This window comes from Oncorhynchus masou, chromosome 26 (genome assembly GCF_036934945.1).
Source record: "Oncorhynchus masou masou isolate Uvic2021 chromosome 26, UVic_Omas_1.1, whole genome shotgun sequence".
Lineage (NCBI taxonomy): Eukaryota > Metazoa > Chordata > Actinopteri > Salmoniformes > Salmonidae > Oncorhynchus > Oncorhynchus masou.
Genome location: NC_088237.1, coordinates 976,143 through 999,218, shown reverse-complemented (window position 1 = coordinate 999,218; position 23,076 = coordinate 976,143). Strand labels below are relative to the sequence as shown.

The following is a 23,076-nucleotide window of genomic DNA, read 5'->3' as shown; positions in this document are numbered from 1 at the left end:
TGGTCTAACCAATCCTTACTCCGGTTGTGTCATGCCGATGGCAGAGTCCATGGACCCATCCTGCCTGGTGTCAACGGTACAGGCTGGTGCCGTATTGTTATGGGGGATGTTTTCCTGGCACACGTCACTTGATGCCAATTGAGGAATGAACGTTTACGACACCTTGTAGAATCCATGCCCTGAATAATTCAGGCTGTTCTGAAGTCAAAGGGGATCAGATTTGGTACTAGATGGATGTATCTAATAAACTGTCCGGGGCGGCAGGGTAGCCTAGTGGTTAGAGCGTTGGACTAGTAACCGAAAGGTTGCAAGTTCAAATCCCCGAGCTGACAAGGTCGTCATTCTAAACCTGAACAGGGAGTTAACCCACTGTTCCTAGGCCATCATTGAAAATAAGAATTTGTTCTTAACTGACTTGCCAAGTTAAATAAAGGTTAAAAAAAATATATCACCATTGGTATCATGTGGCGGTCTGCGTCAGTCTCCCGTAAATATTGTGACCCACCATGTCCAAGCCAACCAGTCCCCATTATCTTTGACCTTCTACAGTCATCTCAACATCACTGTTGAGAACATGGGGCATTCCGGTGAGAACTACCAGAACCCCTCTTCTAAATCTTCTTTATACCATCATGACCTCTGATCCCAGTATTGAATGTTCTTGAACTCTACACCTTTTTACAGTAGCCTGGAATGGTCTCCAAACATATCCTCATTGCCAGAACACCCTAGAAAATACTCCAGGAATATAACCTAGTTTATAATTATTGTCCGTCATTAAAAAAGTAACGGCCAACAGTTGTAAAACTAAGAGGATAGAATATTGTGCTTCTCAAGTGACCCTAGATCAGCTCTTCCTGCTAAATACCATTCACAGAAACGATGAAGGCATGGAATGTAGAAATCTGACACTAGATTGACTGACTGTCCTCCTCTCGCTCACTTCTCCCTGCCATGGTCGGTGCAGGTCAGTGGAGGTCTGGGGGTACCTGGGTCCGAACACACTGACAGGGAACACTATCCCATGAAGGTAAACCCTGAGGTGGGGAATAACTATGTGATACAATTACAACATCTATTCCAGCTCCCTATCGTTTCTCTTCTCCATCTTTCCCTCTCTCTAGTTGCACATTGTTGACATCAAGGAGCCACACAATAATCTAGAGGCTGAGAATGATACGTCAGGTATAGCGCTGCTCACCTTCCTGTACGAGGTACTGATTAACTAATTAACTCACAAAATTCCAATTCACATCCAGCTGCAAATTCAACACATTTCTCCAATATCAGTGTTGTTCCCAGGAGTTCAATGATCACCCTCACTACAATTCTTATAGAAGCCCTGGGAATTGTCCAGAATAACAGTAACTTTACATTCATCCCTTTTTCACAATATCCTACCAAACTGAACCAGCAAGGTTCCAGCAACTATGGTGGATGCATACCAGTAGTTTAGTTCAGCAGGTCTAGGCTCAGAAGTGTGAAAAGGGTATTAGAACCATACAGTGTATACTGCCCTGTCCTCTCCCCCTACCTCATCAGGGAATCAAAGCAGTCCCAGGGTTCAGACTCTGACATCATTCCCCCCTCGCATGATCTGCACAACTACCATTGATACTACCAATCCTCGACTTTGGCGATGTCATTTACAAAATAGCCTCCAATACCCTACTCAACAAATTGGATGCAGTCTATCACAGTGCCATCGGTTTTGTCACCAAAACCCCATATACTACCCACCACTGCGACCTGTACGCTCTCGTTGGCTGGCCCTCGCTTCATACTCGTCGCCAAACCCACTGGCTCCGTGTCATCTACAAGACCCTGCTAGGTAAAGTCCCCCCTTATCTCAGCTCGCTGGTCACCATAGCATCACCCAACTGTAGCACGCGCTCCAGCAGGTATATCTCTCTGCTCACCCCCAAAACCAATTCTTTCTTTGGCCGCCTCTCCTTCCAGTTCTCTGCTGCCAATGACTGGAACGAACTACAAAAATCTCTGAAACTGGAAACACTTATCTCCCTCACTAGCTTTAAGCACCAGCTGTCAGAGCAGCTCACAGATTACTGCACCTGTACATAGCCCACCTATAATTTAGCCCAAACAACTACCTCTTTCCCTACTGTATTTATTTTGCTCCTTTGCACCCCATTATTTTTATTTCTACTTTGCACATTCTTCCACTGCAAATCTACCATTCCAGTGTTTGACTTGCTATATTGTATTTACTTTGCCAACATGGCCTTTTTTTGCCTTTACCTCCTTTATCTCACCTCATTTGCTCACATCGTATATAGACTTGTTTCTACTGCATTATTGACTATATGTTTGTTTTACTCCATGTGTAACTCTGTCGTTGTACGTGTCGAACTGCTTTGCTTTATCTTGGCCAGGTCACAATTGTAAATGAGAACTTGTTCTCAACTTGCCTACCTGGTTAAATAAAGGTGAAATAAAAAAAATAAAAACGTGGGGTCCATGACGACACCAGACTGTGATCAGGCGGTTGTTTGAACACAGTTCTACAGGACCATCCCCGTCAGCAACAGACGGGTAGGGGGTAGGGGGTAAAGGTGACTGGGGTTAGGCTCAAGTCAGAGTGGGTTTTTTAGAGATGCTGACTACACGAGGTCAGCAGAAATCCTGACCCTTTCTGTACTGGGGAGAGCGGTGGCATAAAGTACTTAGGTACAAAAAAAATACGTAGTTTTTTGGGGGGGTATCTGTACTTCACAATTTAAATGACAACTTTTTCTTCATTACATTACTAAAGAAAATAATGTACTTTTTACTCTATACATTTTCCTTGACAACCAAAAGTACTCGTTACATTTTGAATGTTTAGAAAGACAGAAAAATGGTCAAATTCATGCACTCATCAAGAGAACATCACTGGTCATCCCTACTGCCACGGTCATCCCCTCTGGCAGACTCACTAAACACAAATTCTTAAGTTTGTAAAAATGTTGGTGTCCCTGTCTAGACTTAAATAAAAATATATATGTTGTCTGGTTTGCTTAATATAAGGAATTTAAAATGATTTATACTTTTACTTTTGATACTTAAGTATAATTTAGCAATTACATTTACATTTGATACTTAAGTATATTTAAAACCAAATACTTTTACTTACTCAAGTAGTATTTTACTGTGTGACTTTCACATAAGTCATTATCTATTAAGGTATCTTCACTTTTACTCAAGTATGACAATTGGGTACTTTTTCCACCACTGCTGCTGCACTGAGGGAGCTCACAGTCAAAGATAGGTCCAATTCCAAAGCAACCTTTAGACACTTCTCAATTACCTGAAAGCATTAGACAGGGCGTACGCAATATGTTTATCTTCTGGGCAATACTCTAGACTAGAGCAAACAAGATATGGCGGCGTTCAAGCCAGGTCTTTTCTTCTTCTTTCAATAACGACTGACTGAATGATGACAGTGCTTCTCTGACTGAGTGGAATGTTCGCCCTCTTTATGTCAACACGCTATATGTATCTTCCATGAAGAGCCAGTGACAACATTTTGTAAATAAGCAACATTTAATTAATCATCAACACATTAAGACAAAAAGGTATGAACTGTCTGAAATATATAGTTGTACAAATCACTACTATCGAGGTTAATATATCGAAATGCACTAAAGTTTTGAACTCCCATTTTTCAAAATCGATCTAAAGTGGTAACCATGGCATCTACCGGTATTTTAAAAAGGCACTTTACATGGCCTGAGCAACAAGGCAGTCCTACAGAATGGACCCAATGTTTTCTAGATTAGACACTGTTCTAGAAGGCAAACAATGGTTCTTAACCACTGGGGGGCAAATCCTAACTACTACTTTAGTCAAATTTTAACTTAGTCATACATGCATGGATGTGATGTCATCGGGAGACAAAGAGAAAATTGGAACTTAGGATACACCCCAGAGATCCATTTGACCAATGTTGCTTGTAAAAGTTCATGTTGGGGTCAAAAGTTAAAAGGTAAGCGGTGAGGTCACTGGACCTGTTTCTTCAGCCAGGTCCTCATGTGCTCCACCTGTGCTGCAACGCTACTCTTGGCCGTGCCACCAGGGGCACTGTACTGCTCCACACTGCTACTGTAGTCCCACACTGCAGACACATCACTAGAAAACAGAGGGCTGGAAAGAGGAGCAAGGGGAGGGTGAAGTGGAAAAGATAAGGGGTGGGGGGGCAAAAGAGTGTTACTATGAAGTGTGTGCATGTGTGCTTGCGCTTACCTGGCAGTCCGCAGATCCTCCACAGTGAGTTGGTTCAGGGGAATGCTCTTGGATTCAGCCAGAAACACAGCTTTACCTGAGATACCATGAGCATCTCTGAACGGCACCTGGCGAGAGAGAGCGAGATAATTTAATACCACAATTGTGACACAGAAACAGTTCAACTTCAAACCATACCATCATTGTGATGAACACACAAACACACATATCCCTGGTTTGAGTGGATACTTCGTACTCACCCCCTTTCTGACGAGGTAGTAGGCCAGGTCAGTAGCCAGCATGTCAGGACTGAGGGCAGCTTCCATCACACTGGGATTGATCTGATACAGGAAACAGGAAATGGGTCAGAGAAATTGGTTGTGAAGGATGTTGTAGGACACTAAGGTGTAAGGGTTTAGGATGTAGTAAGTAGGGCACAATGGTCTAAAGGTGTACAGCACTAGGGTGTCGCATCTAAGGTGAATGGGGTCAGGTGTATCATCTCTCACCTTTAGAGTGGACACGACACCTGTGGTGACCTGCAGCACAGCGTGTACCGTGTCAAAGCAGTCAAACATGGCCTCCTTATCCTCCTAGAGAGTCAGAGAGCGAGATAATTATCACACACACACACACACACACACACACACACACACACACACACACACACACACACACACATACACACACATACACACACGTGTGACTGTACCTGCAGATCTTTGTTGTAGGTGCTTGGCAGGCCCTTCAGGGTCATCAGAAAGCCTGCACACTGACACACAGGACAGGGCACAGGTTTACACTAGTGATGCACCAATATTACATTTTTGTCTGATACCGATATCTGATATTTTCCTTGACAAAAAAAAACAATACCAATAACCGATATTCAAAATTTGTTGACTTAACTATTTAACTGTACTAGAACGCTTAACACACACACGGACGCAGCGGTCTAAGGCACTGCATCTCAGTGCACGAGGCATCACTACAGTCCCTGGCACGAATCCAGGCTGTATCACATCCGGTCATGATTGGGAGTCCCATAGTGCAGCGCACAACTGGCCCAGTGCCATCTGGGTTTGGTCGGGGTAGGCCGTCATTGTAAATAAGAATTTGTTCTTAACTGACTTGCCTAGTTAAATAAAAGGTTACACACACTGACCAGAAAGTTATTTTGTTGGCATTTACTTATGTCCCCATTACCAGTAACCAGGATTTCTATAGAACGCTGTTTGGGTCTTTGCATGTCAGAAAAGATAGACAATAGATACTGATACAAATAACACTATTTGACCAATCAGGACCTGAATATGACTGCACGCCACATAATAATTTAACGCGTTCACACATTTTTTACGTAATTACAAATTGATTACACTATCACTCGTATTTCATGTCACAACGATTCATCGATACGTATGCTACGATGCTGGTAAAGTTCTCGAGCACCTACAGTGCTGGTCATAAAAAAAATAAGCTTGCTAGCTCATGGATGCAAACCAAAAACAAAGCAAAATCTGTTTCAGTAGCTATAGTTAGCTAACTATATAGCTAGGTGTCATCTAAAATAACCCTCATTTATAACAGTTCTTATTTGATCAATGCTGGTCAGACCCATCTATGTGAAGCTAGACAATAAGAATTAGCCACAATAGTAGACTATGGTTAGCCTTCAAAATAAAAGTATATAATTGACAGTGATGCAAATTAATACAAATAGTAGTACTATACCATAATTGAATAGATCATTTCTCTCTCTCTCTTTTTCTCTCTCTCTCGGAGGACATGAGCCCTAGGACAATGCCTCAGGACTACCTGGCATGATGACTTCTTGCTGTCCCCAGTCCACCTGGCCGTGCTGCTGCTCCAGTTTCAACTGTTCTGCCTGCGGCTATGGAACCCTGACCTGTTCACCGGATGTGCTACCTGTCCCAGACCTGCTGTTTTCAACTCTCTAGAGACAGCAGGAGCGGTAGAGATACTCTTAATGATCAGCTGTGGAAAGCCAACTGACATTTACTCCTGAGGTATTCTACATCTTGGCCATGTTCTGTTATAATCTCCACCCGACACAGCCAGAATAGCCTGGTTCCTCTCTAGGTTTCTTCCTAGGTTTTGGCCTTTCTAGGGAGTTTTTCCTAGCCACCGTGCTTCTACACCTGCATTGCTTGCTGTTTGGGGTTTTAGGCTGGGTTTCTGTACAGCACTTTGAGATATCAGCTGATGTAAGAGGGGCTATATAAATACATTTGATGATCATGCTAAATGATGTTGGAATGTTATACAATTTGTTAATTTGACAAATCTGTTGAAATCACACTGGATGTATTATACTTTAGAATCGCATTGGGGGCATACTTATTTCACTGGATTGTGGATAAATGACATGGGGTATCAGTCTACTCTGACTGATACCTGACGAACCCGGTCAGGTCGAGCATCACTAGCCAGATGAAGCTAGCTGGCTGCTTATAACGTTAGCTTTGGGCAACAGGGTTAAGTAGCTGGCTAGCTACTTATTTACATGAAATTATGTTCAATTTCAATAGGCGAACAACAATACTTACTCCAAGGATTCCTAAATCATTGCTAAGAATAATTAAAATGACTGCAGTTCCTACTGGTCATTGTTTTCAGGCTGGTTGTATTGGTACTAGCTAGTTACCAAGCTAAAGCTAGCTAGCTATCACAGAAGTTGCAGTCGAACAAATAATGCTTTATTACCAAAGCGGTATTGTAAACACATCTTTCGTGGATGATGTTTGCAGGGTTTTTTGTACAGCTTTGACAGTGCTACTGATAGGAGTGGTGGCGCTTGGCTTGCATGTGGAAATTCAGAACACACACCATTCTATAATAGAACTGTGTTATTTGACGTTTCAAATACTGTTATCATTTTTGACACTCAAAGACTCAAAAGGCATTCCATAGTATGTCGTGAAGCTAATAGCAGTAACGCTATTACTGTGCAAGTCTGGTAGGGCAACATATGAACAATAGCGCACTTGGTAATGTTAGTGTGTACCGGTGATCGACCAGTCGCGAAAGCCAACATCACCCACGACAGAGAACAGCTGATTGTCAAGGGCAATGAATTCCATTATCTTGGCGTTAATGGATTTCGCCTTTGAGTTGCCTTGCTGAAATTTTCTTACTCTTTCAAATGACTGCTCGATCCACACAGCAGACATTGTGGGCTAAGGTTAGGAATGCTGATTTTACGTGGCGTCAGTACGTTATATAGGTATGCACGTCAGCTTTGACATCGGTTTTTCACATTGTCGTAAACTAGACAGACATCGGGCCGATACCGATGTTGGCATTTTTAGCTAATATCGTCTGACTCCGATATGTTCACCGATATAGCGGGCATCCCTAGTTTACACACACTGATAATACTATTAATATAATAAAGGATGCTTGCTTATTATAACATAACTAATGGTGTTCTAATGCTTTTCAGTTGGGGTCTTACTCTGCCAAAGACACGGCCAGCTTTACTCCTGATCAACTCCAGACTGTCAGCATTCTTCTTCTGAGGCATCAGACTGCTGCCCGTGCTACACACACACAGAGAGAAAGATTGTAATATTCTAACAAAGGAAAAAAGGGGAACATATTGTTTTGAGTTCAGTCATCACACACACACACACACACCTGTATGCGTCAGAGAGTGTGAGGAAGGAGAACTCCTTAGTGCTGTAGAGCATCAGGTCCTCTGCCATCTTACTGAGGTGCGTCAGACACAGAGATGCCCAGAACAAGAACTCAGCTGAGAGAGGGAGGGGAGGGTGGAGCCAGCGAGCGAGACAAAGCATGAGCAGGGCAATGCTGTTGAGTCGGTTAATGCCAATATTTCTCAACTTCACATCTACATGTCTTCTCAGAATAGTAATAAAGCCAATGTGGTTACCATACCAATAAAGTCCCTCTGGCCTGTGGCGTCCATGCTGTTGATGCTGATGTCATCAAAGGCCAGCTCTACAGGGGCAAAAACAGAAGACACAATCAATCTAAAACACTGGCTGCAGTCCAAACACTTACTACACACCCTCGTCCACTTACCCTCGCCTTATGCCCTTGGGGGGGGTCCCCATCTTGGAGGGTGGTCCAAATGATCAGCCAAGCAAGGGAAGTTTGCAACGTAAGCACCTCAGCCCTCATTTTTAGTCGGCTTTGCGAGTGTACAATTAGGTTCAGTCCGGGCCCGAAACTCCCCATAATTCAATTCGCAACGATTGTACAGCTGCTAAGAAAAGTCCGCGAAAACTTAAAAACAACGTCAATGGAGAAGTCAACAAACAAGTGTAAGTAAAAATGAATGCAAGTAAGTTAAATGTTTCTACTATGTAAAAAGTGTGTTTTTGTTTGTTTCTCTTTTGTAAATAGTAGAAATAAAATGGTTTTCCTTCTTCAGAAGTTCCAGCTAGGCAGGCTAACGTTAGATAGCTAATTAATTTGCTAGCTATCGTACAATAGGCGTATATTAAAACCAGTTATGCATTAGGGGGCACTATTAAAATTTTGGGATGAAAAACGTTCCTGTTTTAAACAAGATATTTTGTCACGAAAAGATGCTCGACTATGCATATAATTGACAGCTTTGGAAAGAAAACACTGACATTTCCAAAACTGCAAATATATTGTCTGTGAGTGCCACAGAACTGATGTTACAGGCGAAACCCAGATGAAACCAGGAAGTGCCGCATTTTTTGAAACAGCCTCATGCCAATGACTCCTTATATGGCTGTGAATGAGCTACGAATGAGCTTACGTTTTCCACGTATTCCCCAAGGTGTCTACAGCATTGTGACGTCTTTTTAGGCATTTCCATTGAAGACTGGCTGTAAGGGACCATATATAGCATGTGGTCACATGGTGTCTCCCGCAGAAAATCTCGCGTAAAATACTGAGGTAGCCATTTTTCCAATCGCTTCTTATGAGAAACCAATTGCCTCGACGGATATATTATCGAATATATATATATATATGTTAAAAACACCTTGAGGATGGATCCTAAACAAAGTTTGCCGTGTTTCTGTCGATATTATGGAGCAAATTTTGAAAAAAAATTTGCCGTTATAGTTGTAGCATTTTACGGTCGATTTCTCAGCCAAGCATGATGAAGAAACGGGAGCTATTTCGCCTACAAAAATAATATTTTTGGAAAAAAAGGAACATTTGCTATCTAACTGGGAGTCTCCTGAGTGAAAGCATCCGAAGTTCTTCAAAGGTAAATTATTTAATTTGGTTGCTTTTCTTATTTTCGTGAAAATGTTGCCAGCTGCCAGTAGAGCTAGCATAGCACTATGCCATGATAAACTTACACAAATGCTTGTCTAGCGTTGGCTGTAACGCATATTTTGAAAATCTGAGATGACAGTGTTGTTAACAAAAGGCTAAGCTTGTGTTTGAATATATTTATTTCATTTCATTCGCGATTTTCATGAATAGGAAAAGTTTCTAGGGGTATTTATGTCCGCTGCGTTATGCTAATGCATTTGAGGCTATGATTACGCTCCCGGATACGGGTTTGCTCGACGCAAGAGGTTAACAATGATATATTTAATATACGTAGACATGCACTCAATTGACTGTAGCGCATATAAAGCAAGTTACCGGTGGCTGAAAACACAATCATCGCGGGATGAACGAGTGATGAATTTCCGGCCAAGGGTGGTCCATTTAAAAATCATTCCTTCCTCCCTCGCCCTGCAAGTGTATATCGTCAGACGTCATGATACGTCGTCAGAAGTGTCCACTTCATTTGAGGGATGAGGGAATAGGGTGTGTCTTAAGTGTTTGGACCGCAGCCACAGACTTGGTACATGTGTATAATTAATTGACATTTTGCCTTGTAAGCTCGTGTTATAACCATTCATAAGAGTTCATGGCTCCTTATGCATGTTTATAGGTTATGTATGTTTAAAGGAGCTGATTATCTATGCAGGTTGACTCTCACCTTGACGCAGCATTTCCCTGTCGATGTTGAATGGAGTTCCAGCTATTGCTCCACTGGGTAACAAGAGTAGACAAGGTATAACTAACTCACAGATGACATAACCGTGTGGGTGTGTGTGTGTGCACACTCGTGTGCGTGTACCTTCCCAGTGGGAGCACGTTGACTCGTCTATTGATCTCCTGAAGCTGTTCCACGTCTCTGCTCAGGGCCACCGCATGACTGGGGAACAATCATAGAAATATGTTTAGACTAACAACATCCACGACCACCTCGATTCTGCCTTTTATTTGCAACATTTGAAAGTGTGTTTCTTACATTGGATAAAAGTAGAGACTCAGAGCTAGAAAATGGTATATCATATACTGCAGGAACAATGGGGAAGTAATTCTGCTTTGAAAGTTGACAAACTTGTAACTCGACAAACTTGTAACTCCACTTTTGAGAAAATGGCCGTTGAATGTTTTGGCACACCTACTGGAGAGCTCTCCTTTGTCTACACCTATTAACCATTGTTCACACCCTTCTAAGCCTTAGCCCCACCTAAATCTTTAACAATTCACATGTGAGGCCATTTGCTAAACAAGGTGAGTAAGGTAGTAAACAACCCAAGATTAAGACTAAAAGTAGTAACCGACAATGAGGAAAATCTCCAGGTAAAAATACATTTGATCTAGTCCTTGGCAGATGTCCTAATCTGAATTTGGTGCAGGTCATGTTGTTCTTCACATTACCACCTCGTAAACAAACAATATATAAAATAAAAGTTCATTTGTCACATACACAGGATACAGAAGGTGTAAAAGGTACAGTGAAATAGTTACTTGCATAGTAACAATATAAAAAATAAGATGAAATGTTAAAACATCCTGAGCAATCTACACACAATACTTCATAATGACAAAGCAAAAAAACTATTTCAGAAATCTTTGCAAATGTAAAACAGAAATACCTTATTAGCATAAGTATTCAGACCCTTTGCTATGAGACTCGAAATTGAGCTCAGGTGTATCCTGTTTCCATTGATCATCCTTGAGATGTTTCTACAACTTGATGGGAGTGCACATATGGTAAAGTCAATTGATTGGACATGATTTGGAAAGTCACACACACACACCTGTCTATATAAGGTCCCACAGCTGACAATGCATATCAGAGCAAAAACAGAGCCATGAGATCGAAGGAATTGTGTTGAGGCACAGATCTGGGGATGGGTACCAAAACAATTAGGATGCATTGAAAGTCCCAGAACACAGCGGCCAACATCATTCTTAAATGGAAGAAGTTTGGAACCACCAAAACTCTTCCTAAAACTGGCCGCCCGACCAAACTGAGCAATTGGGGGAGAGGGGAATTGGTCAGGGAGGTGACCAAGAACCTGATGGTCCCTCTGACAGAGCTCTAGAGTTCCTCTGTGGAAATGGGAGAAACTTCCAGAAGGACAACTATCTCTGCAGCACTCCACCAAATCAGGCCTTTTTGGTAGTGACCAGACAGAAGCCACTCCTCAGTAAAAAGGCACATGACAGCCCGCTTGGAGTTTGAAAAAAAGATTATCTGGTCTGATGAAACCAAAATTGAACCCTTTGGCCTGAACGCCAAGCATCACGTCTGGAGGAAACCTGGCACCATCCCTACGGTGAAGCATGGTGGTGGCAGAATCATGCTGTATGGATGTTTTTCAGCAGCAGGGACTGGGAGACTAGTCAGAATCCAGGCAAAGATAAACAGAGCAAAGTATAGAGAGTGAAGGTTCACCTTCCAACAGGTCATGGAGACTCATATCTCCCTCACTAACTTTAAGCACCAGCTGTCAGAGCAGCTCACAGATCACTGCACCTGTACATAGCCAATCTGTAAATAGCCCATACAACTACCTCATCACCATATTATATATTTTGCTCCTTTGCACCCCAGTATCGCTACTTGCCCACTTATCTTCTGCACATCTATCAACCCAATGTTTAATTTGCCATACTGTAATCATTTCACCACCATTGCCTATTTATTGCCTCACCCCCCTTATCCTACTTCATTTGCACACACTGTATATAGACTCTCTCTATTGTATTATTGACTGTATGTTTGTTTATTCCAGGTGTAACTCTGTGTTGTTTGTGTCGCACTGCTTTGCTTTATCTTGGCCAGGTCGCAGTTGTAAATGTGAACTTGTTCAACTAGCCTACCTGGTTAAATAAAAGGTGAAATAAAATTAAAAATTAAAAACATCAACGATAAGCACACAGACAAGACAATGCAGGAGTGGCTTCGGGACAGACAAGTCTCCGAATGTCCTTGAGTGACCCAGCCAGAGGCCGGACTTAAACCTGATCGAACATCTCTGGAGAGACCTGAAAATAGCTGTGCAGCAATGCTCCCCATCCAACCTGAGAGCTTGAGAGGATCTGCAGAGAAGAATGGAAGAAACTCCCCAAATACAGGTGAGCCAAGCTTGTAGCGTCTTACCCAATAAGACTCGAGGCTGTAATTGCTGGCAAAGGTGCTTCAACAAAGTACTGAGTCTGAATACTTATGTAAATGTAATATTTAATTTTATTATTTTTAATAAATTAGCAAAAAATTCTAAAAAACAGTTTTCACTTTGTCATTATGGGGTATAGTGTGTAGATTGATGAGGGGGAAAAAAATATTTAATGAATTTTAGAATAAGGCTGTAACATAACAAAATGTGTAAAAAGTCCAAGGGCTCTGAATACTTTCCAAAGGCACTGTATGCTCTGTAGACTGAAACAACATTCACTTTATATTCCATCAATATTTGATTCCTCAATCCTGTTTTTAACTGTGACTCAGCAACAAGCAGAGGATCTAGAAATAATTTAGGAACATTGCAAAGATATGCAGTGGGGCTTAACAGAAGGAGAGGCTATAGTACCTCAGAATCCAGTGGCTCCATCTGATTGGCTGAGCTCTCTGCATGTGGGTGTACCCAGGAAACAGGACGTCAATCTCTCTGCAGGTCAAAAGACAATAGGTAAACATGATATTGTGTGTGTGTGCGTGCATACATGGAACTGCCAACTGTGTCTTAATAGGGCTTTGGGCCACCACAAACCAGCAGAACAGCTTCAATGAGCCTTGGCATAGATTCATAGATTCTAGATTCTAAGTGTCTGCAACTCTATTTGTTGGATTTGACACCATTCTTCCACTAGTAATTCCAATATTTGGTGTATTGTTGATGGTTGTGGAAAACGCTGTTTCAGGCCTCACTCCAGAATCTCCCATAAGTGTTCAATTGGGTTGAGATCTGGTGACTGAAGCGACCATGGCATATCGTGAAAGATCAGCGTGAACAGTTTGTCACTGAAGCTCCTGCCAAACATACCCCAATCATCACCCCTCTTTCAAAATCACTAACATCACTTCTTCTAGCCTCGGTAGCCAAAATAACAGGCAACTGGGTTTGCCTAGCATTTTTATACATGGCCCTAAATGTTAATAGTGTTGGTTGACGGTAATGTGTGTGACAAGTCAGTCAAAACAGCATCCATATTGCTCTAGCCGGCAGACTTGTGGAGATTCAGAATCTAACCCAGCAAACTAGTTTAGTCCTCAGATGGACAGGTTTACACCCTATCCTTTTTCCCCCCATGGTCCTTCGAGACGGTTTAGCAACCAACATTTTTTCATGTTCCTGCAAAACACTGGATTCTGACTTGGCTACAGTGAAGATGTTCCTTGTAGGGTCAGGTTTAGAGCTCCCTGCCTCCCCTGTACGGTTGACGTTTCCTGCCTCCCTGGTAGGTCCAGTCTATCCTGCCCCGTTGGTAGGCTCTCCGTTTCCGGCCGTACCAGGCCCTCAGTCGCTGGCTCTAGTTGCAGGCTCCCAGTGTTCTGGTTAGGTCCGTGGACTGCTGCCTTAGTACAAGGGCCCCAGCCCTCTGCTGGTCTATTTCCACAGTCCCTTGCATTAGTAGCTTATAAATTAGCTGCTCTGCCAGGCCCAAGGTATTCTACCCTGCTTGGCCCCACATTTGCTTCACCACCAGGTCTGCAGTCTCCTGCGCTGCACAGATCACGGGCCCACACCTTAGTGGGTATGCAGTATCCTAGCCTGCCAGGCTTACAGCCCCCTGCCCTGCCAGGCTCTACGTTAGGTGCACTGTCTGTAGGTCTGCAGACTCTTGCCCTGCTCAGAACACAGCCCAATGCCTTAGTTGGTAGGCAGTTTCCTAGCCTGTCAGGTTTAGGCCCTATCTAAGAAAAACCACAAGTTGATTCCTAAATAACTGAAGAGTGTGTGTTAATACTGTGTGATAGTGATGAAGATAAATAAAAGCTCTGGACTAAGAAGCATCAGTACTGTTCTTGCACAGACAGCCTGTAAGCAAGTCAGAATCTCCATGAATCAGCATTAAGTACATAGCGAGTGAGGGCTCAGAAGACAACCGCTCAGACAAGACCCAGCTAGCCATTTTTTCACTAAGCATGATGGGATGTTAATTCCACAACTGTGTGGAAGCACCTGCTTTCAATATACTGTGTATCCCTCATTTACTGAAGTGTTTCCTTTATGTTGTCAGTTACTTGTACATAAAACTTACACTGCTGCTCTCTCCACCATGGTTGTGATGAGTTGGAGAGCGTTTCCCTTAAGAATGGAGATAGCATCCCTCAGCCACAACCTCATGTCTGTTACCACCTGATCAACCAATAGAAACACAGAATCATGTCTGAGACCCAATCATCCACCAATAAAACACAGCAGGGTTGAACAATCTCAAAACTCCACTAGTTAAATCTCTGTCAAAAAACAGGCACCACACCTACCTGGTCATTTCTGCTCCTACCAGTGTGTAACTTCCCAGCTGGCTCACCTATCAGCTCCTGATAAAAACACACAGAGAGAAATATAATACAAATATATGCAGTGCATTCAAAAAGTATTCAGACCCCTTCCATTTTCCACATGTTACGTTATTCCCTCAATCTGCACATAATACCCTATAATGACAAAGCGAAAACAGCTTTTTAGAAATGTCTGCAAATGTATTCAAAATAAAACAGAAAAATCTTACAGTATTCAGACCCTTTGCTATGAGACTCAATTTTGCTCTGGTGCGTCCTGTTTCCATTGATCATCCTTGAGATGTTTTTTCAACTTGGAGTCTAGCCGTGGTAAATTAAATTGATTGGGCATGATTTGGAAAGGCACAAACCTGTCTGTATAAGGTCCCACAGTTGACAGTGCATGTCAGAACAAAACCCGAAGCCATGAGGTCGAAGGAATTGTCCGTAGAGCTCTGAGACAGGACGCATTGAAGGTCCCCAAGAACACAGTGGCCTCCATCTTTCTTAAATGGAAGAAGTTTGGAAACACCAAAACTCTTCCTACTGACCAAACTGAGCAATCGGGGAGAAGGGCCTTGGTCAGGGGGTGACCAAGAACCTGATGGTCCCTCTGACAGAGCTCTAGAGTTCCTCTGTGGAAATGGGAGAACCTTCCAGAAGGACAAACATCTCTGCAGCACTCCACCAATCAGGCCTGTAGGATAGAGTGGCCAGATGGAAGCCACTCATCAGTAAATGGCACATGACAGCCCGTTCGGAGTTTGCCAAAAGGCACCTATAGGACTCTCAGACCATGAGAAACAAGGTTCTCTGGTCTGATGAAACCAAGATTGAACATCGGCCTGAATGCCAAGCGTCGCGTCTGGAGGAAACCAGGCACCGGTGAAGCATGGGGGTAGCATCATTCTGTAGGGATGTTTTTCAGCAGCAGGGACTGGGAGACTAGTCAGAATCGAGGCAAAGATGAACAGAGCAAAGTACAGAGATCCTTGATGAAAACCTGCTCCAGAGCGCTCAGGACTCCAGACTGGGGCAAAGGTTCCCCTTCCAACAGGACACCAACCCTAAGCACACAGCGAAGGCAATGCAGGAGTGGCTTCGGGACAAATCTCTGAATGTCCTCACGTGGCCCAGCCAGAGCCTGGGCTTGAACCTGATCTAACATCTCTGGAGAGACCTGAAAATAGCTGTGCAGATACGCTCCGCCATCCAACCTGGCAGAGCTTGAGAGGATCTGCAGAGAGGAATGGGAGAAACTCCACAAATACAGGTGTGCCAAGCTTGTAGTGTCATACCCAAGAAGACTCAAGGCTGTAATCACTGCCAAAGGTGCTTCAAGAAAGTACTAAGTAAATGGTCTGAATACTTATGTAAATGTGATATTTCAGGGGGGGGGTTTATGCATTTGCAAACATTTCTAAAAAACAGTTGTTGCTTTTTTTTATGGGTTATTGTGTGTAGATTGATGAAGGAAAAAAACTATTGAATCAATTTTAGAATAAGGCTGTAATGTAACAAAATGTGGAAAAAGTCAAGGGGTCTGAAAACTTTCCGAATGCACAGTAATTCTGACAATCAGGAGTCCGGAATTTAATATTGTTACAATCTTCAGCCAGCACTCTGAATTGCCGATTCAAGGTTAGCCCCACCCACACTTCACCTTTAGTCTGCGCTCATTGGCTGTGTGGATGTCCTCATCTCCAGACTTGACCTCAAAAACACCTTTGGCCCATTCATCATGGATCTGAAACACACACGCACGGTCATCCGTAAGTGAAGTTTGGTTCATCTTTTGACCCAGCGTGTGAGCTGGGTTTGAGTTACCCATGGACCCTTGGGGGTAAACAAATTGTGGGCAATATATTTTTAAACTCATGGGGGTACCAATTTTAGAATATTGAACACTTACAAGTAGCAAGTAGCAACCAAGGCAACCTTGTTGTTAGATTATAATGAGAGTGAATGATTTCAACCGTCACGTGACTATTAAGCCATTGAAGATGGCGCAGTACTGGATGGCTGCCGCTTTGCAAGCTCTGAAATGCCGGCGTTACAGAGGCAAGAGAGGGGGGGATCCTGGTGAGATTAAGGTGATGTGGCTAATGTAGTCACTTGGTTGCCTCTACATCAAATGGTATGCCAATTCAAGCGCAGTGGAATTCTACCTCACGAGGGGTTTTCACCTATTACCATGAATGCTGTATACATTCCACCTCAGGACAATAACAAGCTGGCACTCAAACTGTACAAGGCTATAAACAAGCAAGAAAGCCTACACCCAGAGGCTCCCTTTCTGGTTCCAGGCGATTTTAATTTGCTGTTATTAAGACACGGGATACCCAACTTCCAGCAACACGTCTCCAATGCCACTAGGGGCGATTACGTCCTAGACCACTGCTATTCTAACCACAAACAAGCATCCAAGGCCCTCCCTCGTCCACAATTGGGCAAATCAGATCATGACTCCGTACTATTGCTTCCTGCTTACAAGTAGAAGCTGAAAGCTAACCACCTTCGTTACAGGCTCATTAGAAAATGCATCGTGGACATTATACTCACAATGAGGGTTTATTGCTTCCCCAATCAAAAGCCCTGGATTAACACAGAAGTTGCCGCTAAACTAAATAACAGGGCTATCGCACACAGAGGTATCGTAGACATCCCTGATGCTACTGCCGAAGACAGGAATATGTACAAGTCGTCCCGATATGACCTCTGCTGAGTCAAACGAGCAAAAGGACACCATAGGAATAAGGTGTAATCATATTACACATGCTCCAATGCCTGTCACATTACGGATTAGAAAGGAAGACCCAACCGTGATCTGCCCAACGATGCCCTCTATCAGACGAACTTAACGCATTTTATTCCTGCTTTGACAACAACATTGAGCTGGGTATTACCAACCCAGAGGATTGGGTGATCTCGCTCAGCGAGATCGACGCGAGAAGGGTATTTAATCAGGTCAACACCTGCAAGGCCGCGGGCACCGACTGGATTCCAGGGCGCATTCTCAGAGCATGCGCAGAAAAGCTGGCAGGCATATTCATGGTCATTTTCAACCTCTCCTTGTCCCCCACATTTTAAGATGACCACAAATCTTTTCTGTTCATAAAAACGCTAAGGTATAATACTACAATGATTACCGCCCTATAGGCGGCCTGAATTCTGCAGTCATGAAATGCTTTGAAAGGCCGAATATGGCACACATTATGTCCACCATCCCAGCCACCTTAGATTTTCTAAAATTTGCATACCACCCCTACTGATCCATAGACAACACAAACTCAATTGCTCTCCACACTGCCCTCATTCACCTAGATAAGAGGAAAACCTTTGTGAGAATGCTGTTCATTAACTTCAGCTCAGCTTTCAACACCATTGTCCCCTCTAAGCTCGTCACCAAACTTAGGACTCTGGAGCGGTGTTTGAATACTCATACTAGCCGCACTAAGCGTACTAAATGAGTATGTAGTAAGCTTATTGGTCATAGTATGGCTTTAGTTAGTATGCCAAAAGTTCCCGTATACAAGCAGTGGACACTATTTCCGTGCCTTTAGGGCCCATAATGCAATTCTTCTGAAAAATGGGCGCGGCTTCACAATGTTTTCCGATTCTAAGGAAATGGGGGAAAATATGTCAGACGAGAGCGGAGACAAATTCATGACTTTAACTAATTATGACAAATGTTTAGGAAATGTTGAGCTATGTAACAAAGTAATGACTTGCAAATAAGTTTGTTACATGTTGTTGGCTGACAATTTGTTAGTTACGCTATCCTTACGAACCGCATAGCATTATAGCAAACTTGCGAGGCAATATATTAACTATAACCTAATGAATTACCCAACGTTTATTGACTTGATTATTCACATCAATCTAAGCTATGTGGTATAGTCATTGTGCGTTCTCACTGAACATGGTTAATTCTGGCTATCTACTCCGATTTCAGAGCACTCTCGTCTGAGTGTGCCAGAGCGCAGAATAACTGATGAATTTATGAACGCTCAACACCCATTGAATATATGGCCGGTGTCAGTAAACATCTGCAAAAAAAAGCATAATTAAATTGTTACCAGCAGCAGTTTGTCACCAACGCTCTGGATAACATGAAAACAGCCTAACCAGCTCTACTAGGGTGCATCAAGTCTGACAACGGGCTCTTGAACAGATTCTATCCCCAAACAATATGACTGATAAATAGCTAAGCAAAATAGCTACACGGACTATATGAGTTAACCTTGTATCTTTATTGACCTTTTATTTTAACCTTTGCGCTATGAACACTCACAGGGCCCTACAAACTCACACACACTGTCACTCCAACACTCACTCACACATTTTTTACTTAATATCTTTATTTAACTAGGCAAGTCAGTTAATAACAAATTCTTATTTACAATGATGGCCTAGGAACAGTGGGTTAACTGCCTTGTTCAGGGGAAGAGCAACAGAATTTTACCTTGTCAGCTCAGGGATTCAATCTAAAAACCTTTTGGATACTAGTCCAACGCTCTAACCACTAGGCTACCTGCCACCCCAATATGCACATACATTTTTACTGACACTACACACACGCACACCCACTCACATACAAGCTGCTGCTACTCTATCTTATATCTTGTATAGGATATATAGCCTTGTCACCTTACCCCAAAACATACCTACCTCCATCACTCCAGTATCCCTGCACATGTAAATTTGCTATTGGAACTGACTTTGTAAATATTTCCTTTATAAGTAAGTATGCTTACTTCAAACATCAGTGAGGCAAGTGGTATTTACTTTATTTACTATTCTATTGTTTTTTTTCTATTAATACATTGTTATTGATTATTGTATTGTTGGTTTTTGAGTTTGCAAGAAAGGCATTTCACTGTACTTGTGCATGTGACATTAAAACGTGCCGTGCACATGTGAATGCAGAGAAGAATTCTGCACTAAGGCAGATTTTCAGCCGTCACTTATCAACACCAAAAAAGCAACATGGTGGGCTATGACACATTCACACCCACTTTTTGTTGAGTTCGATAGTGTGATCAAAATTCAACGGTCCCCAAAACCAAAAAAATAAGGCCATTCAAATGTAAAACGCGGTGGGTTAATGTGTGGATACATTTTAAACTTTAGGGGATATTGTTGATTTGATGTGGCCAGTACAATCTAGTAGTCTTCCACATTGTCTACCTTCTTGACTTTGTGCGGTTGCCTGTGCCAAATAATGTTTGTACCATGTTGTGCTGCTACCATGCTGTGTTGTCATGTATTGCTGCCATGCTATGTCGTCTTAACTCTCTTTATGTAGTGCTGTGGTGTCTCTTGTCATGTGTGTTTTGTCCTATATTTGTTTAATCGAAGCCCCCCTCCCAACATGAGGTCTTTTGGTAGGCCATCATTGTAAATAAAATGACTTGCCTAGTTAAATAAATACAACAAAATATACTGGTGCGTGTGTATTCACCTGGTCCATCCCATGTAGGATACTGTCCTTCTCCTCTGCAGTGACCAGCTTGGCCTTCTCCAGGGCTTTAGCATATGCCTTGCTGCCACGGATGTCTGCGTCCCACATCCGCTTGTCGTAGGCGATGGACGCGTTGAATTTTTCCATGATCGGGTCGGTGTCACCCACGAACCGACCTCCCCACAGTTTACTCCCCTGATAGAGACAAACAGGCAGGCATGGGCACGCAGACAGATAGACAGACAAATCAAGAAAGCCAGGACAGAAAGGCAGATATACAAATACACCGACAGAGACAGCATAGGCAGTGTCATTCGTCTCCAATTTTTCACAAAGCCGCCAGCTAGCAAACAACATTGAAACCTGTCAGCGCTGCTTTTCGTTGAAGAACCACTAGATCCAACAAGCTAGCATTAATTTAACCTAGAGAAGACCCATGTTGTCCAAGCTTCTGGACAGCTGATTTGACTGCACAGCGCAATGAAAACAATCCCCGGACATACAAAGCCAAACGTAGACGAGTTTAGCTGAATCAACAGTTTTAATAAAGAAATATATCGAAATGTTGTCTTACATCTGCACTCGCCATTCTCTTCTCTCAAAGATACCGTAGATGTCTGACTGTTCACTACCTAGCATCAGCAAAACGTCGACGACAGGGCACAAATGGTGTGATAAGAATCAAAACCACAAATACTAGTATTTTGCCAGCAGCACAAACAATTACGTCACTTTCGCATGGTAATGTTGAAACCTTCTAAATAAAAGCCCGCATTTCAAAACATTGCAATGTGGATAACTCATTCGAATGATATTTAATTTTTATCAATGGCCATTTTTAATGTGCAAGAAAATACAATAATATGCTAAAACAAATAATGACCAATAATTAAGAAAAAAAGACTGTTGTCATTATCCGGTGCACAGAGAGCGCGTTTTCGAACGGACAGAGCGACACAGACTCAAAACATGTGGATATTGTGGATTCAAAGTGCATGGCGGACAAGGGAATTGCCCAGCTAAAGGCAAACAGCGTACTAAATGTGGAAAATGGAATCACTTTGCAAAAGTGTGCAGAGCTTACCGTGGAAAAACAGTACACACAGTGAGCGAAGATGAAATGTCAATCAAAGAGTCAAACGCTGATGAACTGTTTATTGATTCAGTGACACAGAAAAGTAAAATATCTGAGACAGAGCAAGCCTTTGCTGACATTGAGATAGGAACACAAGGCACAGAGCTAAAGTTCAAACTAGACACTGACACTAGAAACTGTAAACATTATTCCTCTGAATTAAGTACCACAGCTTGACATCTGAACGCAAGCTTCAGCCCACCACGTGCAGAGTGACTGGTTATGGTGGGGAACAGCTCCCAGTAAAAGGCACATGCACTTTAAATGCAAATACACAAGGAAAGTGACATGATGTTGGACTTTTATGTTGTTGACACTAGAGCGCCTGCAGTGCTAGGTCTTAAAGCATGTTTAGACATGGACCTCATCAAGCTAGTTTTATCAGTGACAGCACCCGTAGAGGCAGACAATTTACTGGAGAAGTTTGCTTATGTTTGTACAGGAATAGGATTATTCCCAGGACAATGTACCATTCACCTTGACCCAGGCACAACCCCTGTGGTCTACCCACCGAGAAAGATTCCCCTTGCTCTCCGTGCCCCTTTGAAGAAAGAGTTGGAGAGCATGGAGCACCAAGGTTACAAAACCGACTGACTGGGTAAACGCATTAGTGGTGGTGGAGAAACCACGCACAGGCAAGCTCCATGTATGTCTCGACCCAAGAGACTTGAACAAGGGCTATCAAACGCCCCCATTATCCTTTACCGACGCTAGATAGCATCACACACAAGCTAGCGGGAGCACACTACTTCAGTGTCATGGACGCTAGATCAGGCTACTGGGCTATCAAGCTCACAGAAGAGTCATCTAAGCTCACAACATTCAACACACTGTTTGGGCGCTACAGGTTCCGTCGCCTGCCTTTTGGGATTATCTCAGCCCAAAACGAGTTTCAGCGAAAGATCGAGGAAGTGAGAATCTGGGGATCCATGCTGTGAAATGCTTACTTTTTGAGAATCTGGGGATCCATGCCAAATCTTTTCAGTCTCCTGAGGGGGAGTAGGTTTTGTCGTGCCCTCTTCACAACTGTCTTGGTGTGCTTGGACCATGATAGTTAGTTGTTCAGTTAGTTTATTCATTTTACCATTTAAAAAAAACAAGCACACATAAAACTTGAAAAAGCAATACACATGCACATTAATAAAATCATTGAGGATAACGCCGGTTCCGGGTTGGAGCGAGCGGTCGCATCTACACTTCGGTCCGCAGGTAGTATAACTTTTCATTACATTTCATTATAGTACAACGGTTTGATTTGTCTAATCTTAGCAATTTCTTCTTAGCTAGCTACATAGCCGTCTTTGTATCAAAGATAATTGCGTAATTATCGTATTTCGTCGTCCTAACGTAGTCTACACTGCTTTCTGCCCAGCAGCTAGCTAACGTCCACTAGCACAGCAGCTAGCTAACGTCCACTAGCACTGTAGAAACTATTACACTCAACGACTCGATTAGTGTAGTGTTAGCTAGCTACATAGTTGT

At 42.8% G+C, this 23,076-nt stretch overlaps 1 protein-coding gene across 1 annotated transcript; it reads right to left on the bottom strand.

Moving 5' to 3' along the window:
* Positions 1-3,524: 3,524 nt before the first annotated feature.
* asl (argininosuccinate lyase) lies at positions 3,525-21,190 on the bottom strand. The gene is made up of 16 exons (XM_064938051.1): positions 21,034-21,190; positions 20,460-20,654; positions 16,659-16,742; positions 14,978-15,034; positions 14,752-14,849; positions 13,080-13,157; positions 10,328-10,405; positions 10,187-10,239; positions 8,143-8,205; positions 7,882-7,996; positions 7,700-7,784; positions 4,934-4,993; positions 4,731-4,814; positions 4,482-4,562; positions 4,243-4,349; positions 3,525-4,143 (listed from the first exon to the last, which is right to left on the bottom strand). The coding sequence occupies exons 1-16, from the start codon at positions 21,046-21,048 to the stop codon at positions 3,999-4,001; spliced, it is 1,398 nt and encodes a 465-aa protein (XP_064794123.1). The 5' UTR covers positions 21,049-21,190; the 3' UTR covers positions 3,525-3,998.
* Between the last annotated feature and the right edge of the window lie 1,886 nt (positions 21,191-23,076).